The sequence below is a fragment of the Corylus avellana genome, chromosome ca1, assembly GCF_901000735.1.
Source record: "Corylus avellana chromosome ca1, CavTom2PMs-1.0".
Classification (NCBI taxonomy): Eukaryota; Viridiplantae; Streptophyta; class Magnoliopsida; order Fagales; family Betulaceae; genus Corylus; species Corylus avellana.
Genome location: NC_081541.1, coordinates 1,402,668 through 1,413,589, shown reverse-complemented (window position 1 = coordinate 1,413,589; position 10,922 = coordinate 1,402,668). Strand labels below are relative to the sequence as shown.

The following is a 10,922-nucleotide window of genomic DNA, read 5'->3' as shown; positions in this document are numbered from 1 at the left end:
GTCTATCAATTTAAAAATGAGATGTTCATAGTCGAAAAATGATTTACGGTTTTCAAAACCGTAAACTATTTTCCGAAAATTAAAAAAGAATTTTCGGTCAAAAGGAAAATATTTCCCGTTGACCACTATTTTACGTCAATATAAACACCGTAAAATGCAGAAATCATTTTTTGAAAACCATTTTATGTCGAAGTAAACGAAGCCTAAGTGTTAGCATAGTAAGACTTGGTTTCTAAGCCCTGCCTTAAACTATGATTTCATGTTTATTAGGGTCCTTATGTATTAAAGCCTACACTCTTTGGCCACAATTCAGAATTAAGGAGAAGGTCAAAGAAGTTTTAAGATCAAACTCTAACCGTCAAACACAAACTCAAAACCATTCTTCAAGTCCAAACCATCAATATAGTGATCTCTTTTAAGAATAACATGTTTTGTGTTTTGAAAAAAAAAAATGGTGCCATGTTTATCATGAAGCTCGACCCCTAAAAGCTTTTCGCTGCTATTGACATGATTATGGATATAAACCATTTGCACAATTAATGCATGAGTTTAATTCATTAAGGTCGATTCATTTGACACCCAAAATAATGTTAATAAAAAAAAATGAAGGAAACCTTAATAAAATTCAAGCACTTATAAAAGAAAATTTTGAAGTAAGCAATGAAAAATTCAAGATGAGGTAAAACGAATAAATTAAAGAAAAGGAATATGAAATTAATAATCAAACTTACATGACTAGCAAGAACATAGAGAAATAAGTTATATGCAGCTTCAACCGATGCATGCCTAATGAGTTTGCTGCCCGACCCGATAAGTATTTTTCGAGAGAGATGGATTCGCAGAACTCTAGGTACATATTGCAAGAAAACAACAGCGTTCAAGAAGTTCCTTGTGTTAAAAAAATTCGAGCTAGCCTTCTCTGAGAAAATATTTGGAATTAACACCTGCACAAAATATTAATACAATGATCACGTACGTGCCCGTAAGAGTATTAGGTTGGTCATTGTTTATAATTAATACCACATATTCTTTATCCATTAAAATATTATTAGGAAATTGATAATAAATTGGCAATCAATTTTCTCCAGCCCTTTATGCGAAAGACAAGTTTGGAAAGAAAACACACGAGAACACACATCAATAACACATTTACATAGAGTTTACGTGGTTCAGCCCAAAACCTGGCCTACATCCACCAACAAGAGAGTTCCACTATGAGCAAATTTTTACAACTCACAGTATATGCTCATACCATCCAAATACACTTTACCCAGAAAAAAGCCTCACAGGCTCATCTCAATACAAGTGATAATTGAATTAAGGACAAAGCACTCACTCTCTTGCCCATCCCCTCCCCTCCCTAGCTCTCTTCTCTCTTCCTTACATTGAATAAGCTCTTCCTTAGGATCTCTGTTAAAGGATTCGGAGATAATTTACTCTCTTATGCAGCCCTCCTTATATAGGAGCAGAAGGGTTGGTGAGAAACATGAAAGTCTATGGTTGGTGTAACAACTATACACTATTCATTTGACATCTTGATTGGTGCAATAACCATGCACTATTCATTTGACGTCTTGGTTAGTGTAACAACCATATACTATTCATTTGACGTCTTGGTTGCTAAACTCCACCAACCATTTAACCCATGTGGGATTCATGGCTTGATTACTTCAAGGCAATTTCCAACACATATTATATTACGTACGTACATCCGGCCCACAATGATTTATATAGTGATTATAACCAACCAATGCAGAGTCATATACTATATATGGTAATACAGGATCTACTTGCACTGAGACACTGCTGAAATTCTCATGATTTGTGCCACTGAAATATCGCAATAGTCACAACGTACTAGAGCCGAATGATTAATTATAACATAATTGAAACCTCTCCTTTATAAGAAAGTAGTGAAGCGATTAAGATCATGTTTTAGTTGTAAATAGTTGACTAACTTAATTAGTTAATTAGTCAGTTGAGTTTGTTATCTCAGTTAGCTTAGACCCACGTCACGTGTTTCAAATTAAGATGCATGCATGCTCCTGTATTGCAGTCTTCTGGTTCATCTGGTTTTACCCATTTGGCAACAGGGGGTGCGTGCATGGTTCGACCAGCCTAACAACCACACTTTGCATTGCAAGCCACCTTTTTTATTATTATTATTATTTGTTGTAACAATATGGGTATTCATGTTAAATAAATGCATGGTCCAAATAAAAAGGTATTGCACCGGTGAAATGCTCAAGATATTGCAGTGGATCTCCATTCGTAGTAAATAATGAGATTTTGTATACATGGGTGAAACAAATTTTCTGAATGCAATGCAAATTACAAATTTGATCAATAATTAAGCACCCATGTCAAGTTGAATGGTTAACTAATTCTCTAATTAAATTTCTTCATATTCTCTAAATTAAGTTAGTCATCCACAAAGCAAGTTCGATCAAAATGGCTTGCGCATCACCAAAGTGTTGCAAGAAGCTTAAACTTGGTTAGATTTTATCCATGTCAAATTTAGGTATATGCTTTTCAAACACAACCAAAATAATTAGTTAAAATTGGTAATTTTAATTCCGATCTAAACATATAACCAACAATTAGCCTAAGCCCTAAACCCTAAACCACCCGTGATTGTAAATAATGGTGATCAGAGTTTCATATAATTCAAAACAATCAAACACGCGCGGTTAACAAATTTCGAAATTTGAAGAGCTCGTGTAAAATAACATTTAATATTAGGCATTTACCTGTGGGAGTGGAAGAATAGCGAGAATGTCCATTAGAAAGTAGGACAAGATGTACCTCTTTGCTATTAACCAAGCATCAGTGACTACCTCGTTTCCTCCAGCTCCGTGTAAGCTCTCATTTTTGTAAGGGCTAATAAATTGCAAAATGATATTCGCAACATAAATCATGTCGGTGAGCGATCGGAAACCAATAGCTATAATCTTTAGTCCTTTATCGAATGCCAAGCACTTGTTATCTTTATTGATCACAGGAATGTACAAGAATAAAGGGTCCAATGTTAAAGCAATCACGCACGACAGTAGAAACATCGTGTTCCATTGTCGACGAAGTCGCCCCTCTGGCTGAAGAATTGTATTTTTCATTGTATATATATATCAATCCTGGTCCCTAAACAGAATATAAGAAACAAATTATCAGATATTGATATTTTTCTTTGTTCAACACATGTACCTGGATTTGGTTGCAGTCTTAGGTTGGATTGCATGGTTTGTAATTTTAATTTGTATGCGACTGGTCGACTTGAGTAATGTTATAAGTCCTCCTAAAGTCATCTTAGAGACGTCTTCCCAAACGTGATATGACTTTTAAAATTACCGTTGAATTTGAGGTGTGATGTATTGAACTTTCATCTATTGATAATTTTAAAAGCCACATGCATAATATTTGGGATGACTCCAGGAGGACTCTAAGAAGACTTATATATAGCATTACAAATTAAATCCTTTTGAGTTTGAGATGTTTTTAAAGATAATAATCATATCTATTAGGGAAAATTACAGTTTACCCTTCCAAAGTTGACAACATTTTTCAATTCAAACACTAAAGTTTCAAGTTTTGCAATCCACCCCCACAAAGTTCCAATATTTTTCAATTCGACCAATATTATCCCAAAATTTCCATATTGCCCCTGATTTTTTTAAAAAAAAATTTTATGAAAAAAAAAAAAACAAACAAATTTGGGGGTTCAAAAATGGCCAGATGGCCAAAGGGGTGGCTAAGGCCACCCCGAATTTTTTTTAAAATTTTTTATAAAAAATATAAAAAATAAAAATTATGGGCAATATGAGAAGTTTTGGATACAATTGATCAAATTGCAAAAATTTGGAACTTTGGGGGGTGAATTGCAAAAATTAAAATTTTAGTGTTCGAATTGAAAAACGCTGTCAACTTTAGGAGTAAACTGTAATTTTTCCTATCTATAAGTATAAGGAAATGCCTATATATATAAGTTAGAAAATAAGAAGAAGAAGAAGTATAAAATGCTAACCTCGTCCCTTTGATCTATAGCCGTTGCCAACTATAAGAACGACATGCAACGGTATTTAGATTCCTCTAGAAAAACAGGAAAATAGATTTTAAATCATTAATTATTCAAAAAATTGAAGGTAGATAAGAAATTATGTATTTAATCGTATAATTCATATTCCAACAACAGATCCGACAAACAACACTTCTCGTATATTAATCAAAGTGCAACCTCAAAAAAAAAAAAGTGCATGCAACGCCTCGCAAGTTGTGCGTGATTTATTTCAGGGCAAAACGTAAGACTTGATCTGCTGCATATATAAGACGTACATGATGATATGAAGCAGCAAAGGTTTTTGTAAAATCGCTAATATATATAGCATACTCAATGGAAATACTCAGACCAAGAAACATTAATGCTTAATTGGCATCAGATACATATTTCATGGGTATGTAAAAGGGACCCAATTAAAAAAAATTACCCCGTTGTTTAGGAAATGTAATAAGGAAAAATAGTTAAAAATTTGTGTCATCTTAGAGATTATATAAACAGTGAAATGAACCTGATAAACTCGAGGAGAGCAAGGGAGACGGGCCGGGATCTGGACAAATTAAGCAAAGAGTGGCAGCAATTGGATTTGTTGTAGGATTTAAGACTCGTTATATATCCTTCAAGTCTTTCCTTTTTGTTTTATTTTTGACAACCAAACCAACTGTGTGGTCTTCCTTTTATTTATTTATTTATTTTCCGATAGTTATCCTTCAAGTCTTTCCTTTTTGTTTTTTTCTTTTCACAGACATCCTTCAAGTCTTTCTTGGCAACCGATGAAAATTCCATATTCATTCAAAAGTGAAGTCAGCCCTACGACAATTATTACATCATTACTTATTTTAAAATTTTAAATAGATAAAAAGAGAAAAATTAATAATTTAATCAATAAAAATGTTTATTTTTATTCTCTTGTATTATTTTTTTCTTTAGTAAATATGTGGGACTCACATATGGATTCCACATATTCAAGTCCCTTTGAATAGTTAAGAACCTCTGTTCTAATATGCATGCTAAATAATTATTTATTTTAAAATTTTAAGCTAATAAAAAAAACAGTTATTAATTCAATAGTTGAACAGTAGTGAAAAAAAAAAAAACAGTAGGAACTTTCCAACAAAATAAAATGATTAAAAAATAATATAAGAAATGAAAGTCAAATTCGCTCAGGTCACGTCTGACGTCTTGAACTAACTGCCAAGGGTCCGTTTGACCAAAAGTGCAGGAAAATTCAAGATTCCATGCATGTGTGGAGATGTGTCTTGTGAGTCTAAACCAGCAGATGTGTTTCCGCTTTCGGCGTTTCTTCGTTGTGCCGCTAAAAGTAAGAAGAACCACCAAATTCCGCGTAAAGACTAAAGACTATTGTCTTGTCTTTTATGGGTTTTATTAGTAGATGCATGCATGCACAGAGCATTTGGACAGCTCAAGTCACGCATGAACGTACAGCTGCAGACAGCATGTTGCCTGAATCTGATAATGGAACAACATGCACTCACCCTACTTCAACACCAACCTTTGCATTAATTTTAGGTGAAAAACTTCTTCCATTTATACTAGGTATAACCAAATATGTCGTTTATTTGTAAAAACAAGTGCATGGAGGGTAATTAGAAGAACAGACTAATTGTACTCGATTCCCGTCCAAGAACTGAAGAACCATACATTCTTCTGGTCAAAAATGGAATCAGATGCAAATGAATTACTAGGCACAGCGTGCTGGTGATTATCTGATGACAGTTTCTCCAAAATAAACAGCCAACAAAAGACTGATTAGAGATTAATAAAGCAACTTGTAGCTCAATATCAAACAAGAGTATCCAAGTAGTTACATCAGTACTATACAATTATCATATACTTGGAGCTAGGGCTGTAAACAAGCAAGCCGAGCTTGAGCGAGCCAGGGCTGTCCAAGCTCAGCTCATTTAAAAATTTTACGAGCTCGAGCTTGAGCCGAGCTCATGCCGAGCTCTGAAATGTAAGCTTGGCTCGGCTCACCAAGGAAAATTCCTTGTGCGAGCCGAGCTCGAACTCGCCTAGTAGCCGAGTCGAGCCGGGCGAGCCGAGCCGAGCTGACTCAACTAATACAAACTTTTTTAAAAAAAAAAAAAAAAAAATTTAACTTAAATGACTCATCTTTCCAATGAGACAAATTATATTAGTAAAAATGTTTTACTTCCCTACCAACAAATTGAGGGCAACGTTGATAAAAAAACCATTTATTATATATACAAATTATCTAACATTTTTTTTTTTATATTAACCAATTAGCTCTCTATATATATATAACTAAACCAATTAACTAATTAGTTAACTTAGTTTAATACACACAATACGCTAGTTAACCGTAAATAGTTATACATTATATGACTACATTATTAATATTTTAACTATATATATTTAGTATTTATGCTACATACTATATAAGCATAAATACTATTTATAATATATAAACTATTTAATAAGTTATATATTATATAAGCTATTTTAATATATATATATATACACGAGTCGCGCTAATAAGTGAGTCAAGCCCCTATACGAGTATGTACACGAACTTTAAACGAGCGAGCCGGGTTTTATACGAGTATGTATTGTTTAATAATCGAGTATAGTTTTGTGTCCACGAGCGGCTCATTTACTAGTCGAGCCGAGCTTTATCGAGCCGATCCCGAGCGAGCTCACGGGTAGCTTCGTTCGTTTACAGCCCTACTTGGAGTTTAATTATGATATATACTAACAAATTGTAATAGATATACAGAATACTAAGAGATAACAAAAACTTGGCACACTCGATGCTGCTTTGAATTCATCTTTTTCTTTCGTCAGCTGGGCGATCTTCAATTTATAATAGTATTTCAACAAGGTTGAAAAAGTGGAGCTTTCTAGGAAGTTAAGAGGAGGGCTTCCCGATTGCGGCCAAGCAGATTTAACGCGGTTGCAGCTATGTGATGTCCAGTCAACCCAGCAAGATTAAGCTGTTCATCTGCGGATGCGTGCTCTATGTAGTTGTCTGGTAGAACAATTGGACGCCACTTGAAATGTCTAAAAAAAAAAAAAAAAAAAAAAAAAGGATTAGACTTGGGTGATTATTTTGAACAAGAAATTCTTACCGTCACATTCGCATTTGTATTACACTGAAATCATGATACAACCATGGGAAACATCAAGGTAGCCACCTAAATGTGAGAGAGCCCCTGTAAAGTTTACTTGCCTGAGCAAGTCTCAAGCAACTCATGCACCTACTAAAGCAGGTAAGTTTCATAAGGACTTTTACACATTTTTTACCCAAAAATTATTGGGGATTTGGATCCCCCGCAAAAACATGGATTCGTATAGAACTTTCACATATGTAAATAATTTACATGAGGAGGCTAATGCACGGCTACGCTCTCGATCGTTGGATAGCTAGCTAGCCATTACATCTGTGGAGAAAAATTAAGAAACGTCATCCTCTTGTTCTGTAGTACGTATATTCTAAATTTCCACCAGTTTTTGGAGAATGATTGCCAACCGTTAGATAAGAAACTTCCACTGCGTACACCTGTTCTTGGAGTTCTATATATTTAGAAATGACATTTCCCATGTGGGAATAGAGTATATATTGAGTTCAATAATGTTACGTACATCGATAACTCACAGCGGTAGATTCTATTACAACGAATAATGCAGTTTCAAAAATCTACGTACAAAATGTGTTGTGGGAGGAACCACATCGCATCAATGGTTATGGATCCCCTCTCGAGAAAAACACACACACACACATATATATATAAGTCAGTACTGACTTAATTGAGATGGTTGCAATTAATATATTCTTCTTTTCAACCTTCATTTATGATTTAACTACATTTAAGGCCTCGGTTATATAAAAGCAATTGACATTTTATAGATCATTGAATTTAAAATGAAGGGCTATGATTAACAATTAAAGAATCTCAAATTTCTCTCCAATTAGAGGGACCGGATCTCAATTCATATATATGAGAGTCTTGCAGCCCTAAACCCTATACAATTATAGATTATGAAAGGGAATTTAATATGAAGAATTAATAAACACTTACTAATTGTTCAATTAATGTTTGCTAGCCAAGCCATCATAAATTAAAGAAAATTAAGAATAAGGCCAAAATGTTTTATTGGATAAGGCCAAAAAAAAGTTAGAAATAGGGCCAAAAAAACAAAATTTGAGGAGGGGGCAAAAAACTTTACTCTTTTTTTTTTTTACATATAAATTTTTTTTTTCCTTATTTTTTTTGGGGGGTCCCCCCTCCCTCCGTCACCGCCCTTAAGTATCATCAATTTGGCTTTTTAGCCTCTAGATCGATTTTAAAGAGCGATACTCAACCCGAGAAACTACCAAAATGTGACAATTTAGCCTATCTGATAAATTTGATTTTTTTTTTTTTTTTTTGGTCTATTTAGAAGGAATGTAGCCGCACGTGACTTTTTAGTCCTTAAACTCCAAAAAACTGTCCCAGGATAGCAAGTAAAGTGTTAAAGGAGAAGAGGGACAAAACTTAAAAAATAAAAATTTTGGGAGGGTCCATTTCATAAAATTAAGCACATAAAATTGAAAGGAAATTTTCAAATTTTAGAAGTGTGCAGTAATTTTATTTTAATTTATTATTTTTTTGGGAGGTGGGACTAGCACCCCAAGGGTAAGGTACTACGCCCCTTGACACACGTGACTTAATTTTCATTCAAATAGACGAAAAAATTTAACAAATGAGCTAAATTGTCACATTTTGGTAGATTGTGGATTTAGTGTCATTTTTTTAGAAGTTAGAGGCTTAAATGCTAAAGTTGTGATACTTTGAAGGAATAAAACGTACTTTTCCAAAAAAAAAAAAAAAAAAGATTAGCTTGATTTATTGTGTAAAAAAAAACTAAAGACATACATTCTACATCAAGGTACAACATTGAAAAAGTAAAGACATACGTACACTCAGCAAATAACAATATATGTTGCAATTCAAGAGTTTTATAAATTAACAAGTTGTTCATTTCCTAATTCTACCTTCACCGTTCAGAATTCAAACAACTAGAAACCAATGGAGTTTATATGCAACTTAACACAAAGACCTTGCTTTTCAACGCGTGGCACTACTGGGGCCTTGAACTTGAAGCACCGAAAGAGCGCCACTCTTTTCCTTAAGGTGCCGACGAGCTGCTTGTGTAAATTTCACTTTTGCATTAGAGATTGCTTGGGAATGCCTGGCAACTAGAATTTTCAAGTTATTGGCCGTTAAAGCAAAGGCTTCAACTTTTGTAAGGGTTTTTACAGTTTTGGTGGAAATTGGGAGGTCGGATAGTCCGGGTGAGGGGGAGTCATTGAACTGGCGCCACTCTAAAAGTTTTTCTCCGTAGAACTCACCTTTTTCGATACACTGAGCGCCTGAGACGGTTCCCTCGCCATTCTCACCATTACTGGTTTTGAAGCAACATACACTTCCTTGTGTGATGAAGAGCATCGCAGTAAGTGGTTCTCCCTCCCGAAGAATGTAGCTGTCCTCATTGTAGTACAATGGCTTGAGAGAATCGCAAATCAATTGCAACAGTTGGTCACCTTTTCCTTCAAGTTGTGGTACCTAACACAAACAAAAAAGAAGTAATGATCACAAGGGTAAAAAAAGGAGATGAGAGGAGAGAGGGGCTACTTTCTTCAGCAGGGGCAAGCATATATGACGCTTAATCTTCCTTTCAAGTTCTTTGGGGAGATAAGATAGTAGATTCTGAACATCAACATCCTTTTTTTCTTTCAGCATGTGTTGAACGATGGGCATGATCTCCTGTTTTATGCATTTAGAGAGCTGGTTTCTATCTATCCATAGATCTATTTCTCGTTCTTTAACTTTCATATTTTGTATGATTTCTTCTGACCTTTCAGTTGCCAACTGTCTATACGTCTGTTGCAAGACAAGTTCACAACATCAAATTCTATCGATAATTACATTATCCTTAAATCTTAGCTAGGTTAATAAATAAGATATGACGAATTTAATCATTTAATCGATGTTATTACACTTAAATATATAGTTAACCCTTTTATACTTAATAATATTGATAGATGGAAAAATTGTTAGCTATCAAAATTATTAATAAATTTCATAAATAAAAAAATTTCTACAAATGTATAAAACTTGGACATAAAATTAAGTCTATAGGGAAATTTTCAACTCTCAATAACCTTTGACAAAACATAAGCAACACAAATTACATAATCTAAACGCCAAAAAAAAATAATAATAATTAAAACCCTGAATTTTACACAAGTGAACAATGAAATTAATTATAGTTGTGGTACGTATAGTGTCTTCCTCAAACAATAATTTATCTTACTACAATCTTTGTGAAGAAAACTTTATCTATCTCTAAACATATATAGCGTATATATAGTATGGTGAAAGAAAAAGGAAGACAGGAGTGATGAAAAGAATTTTATTCATCAACCAAAAAAGTTTTGAATGCCCTATCAAAATATTTATTATGTGGCATCATCTAGACCATTAGATAAAACATTAAATACGGAGAGGATTCTGTTTGGCCTAAGGCCTTCCATTTGTCTTGAGATTGTCTAGACCCCTCTTGTTTGATACATATATATGGTGCGTCCAAATATATAGTTAATAGAGACTAGTGTCAACTTTTGGTTGTCTTCTCCTGCTTTTTTTATTAAAAAAATAAAATAAAATCATTAACAAAAATAAAAGTTTATGCATGATTGGTACAAAAACTCTTCAAAGTTCCCTTTTAGAGGAAATCGTCCCGTGCATACATAACGAGTGCATGCATGCATGTTGTGTCCCTTCTACATGAATATATATAGAAACCATCTCTAATGTTGTACATAATTATATAATCAAGCACCCTAAAG

At 33.9% G+C, this 10,922-nt stretch overlaps 1 protein-coding gene across 1 annotated transcript in view; it reads right to left on the bottom strand.

The window, feature by feature from the left end:
- Nucleotides 1-8,993: 8,993 nt before the first annotated feature.
- Nucleotides 8,994-10,922, bottom strand: part of LOC132162696 (cyclic nucleotide-gated ion channel 1-like) — a 9,647-nt gene continuing 7,718 nt past the window's right edge. The window contains exons 5-6 of the mRNA XM_059572951.1: nucleotides 9,706-9,976; nucleotides 8,994-9,636 (exon numbers count right to left, since the gene is read on the bottom strand). Of these exons, the coding sequence (XP_059428934.1) occupies nucleotides 9,139-9,636; nucleotides 9,706-9,976 (769 nt within the window). The 3' untranslated portion in view covers nucleotides 8,994-9,138. The remainder of the gene's footprint in view (nucleotides 9,637-9,705; nucleotides 9,977-10,922) is intronic.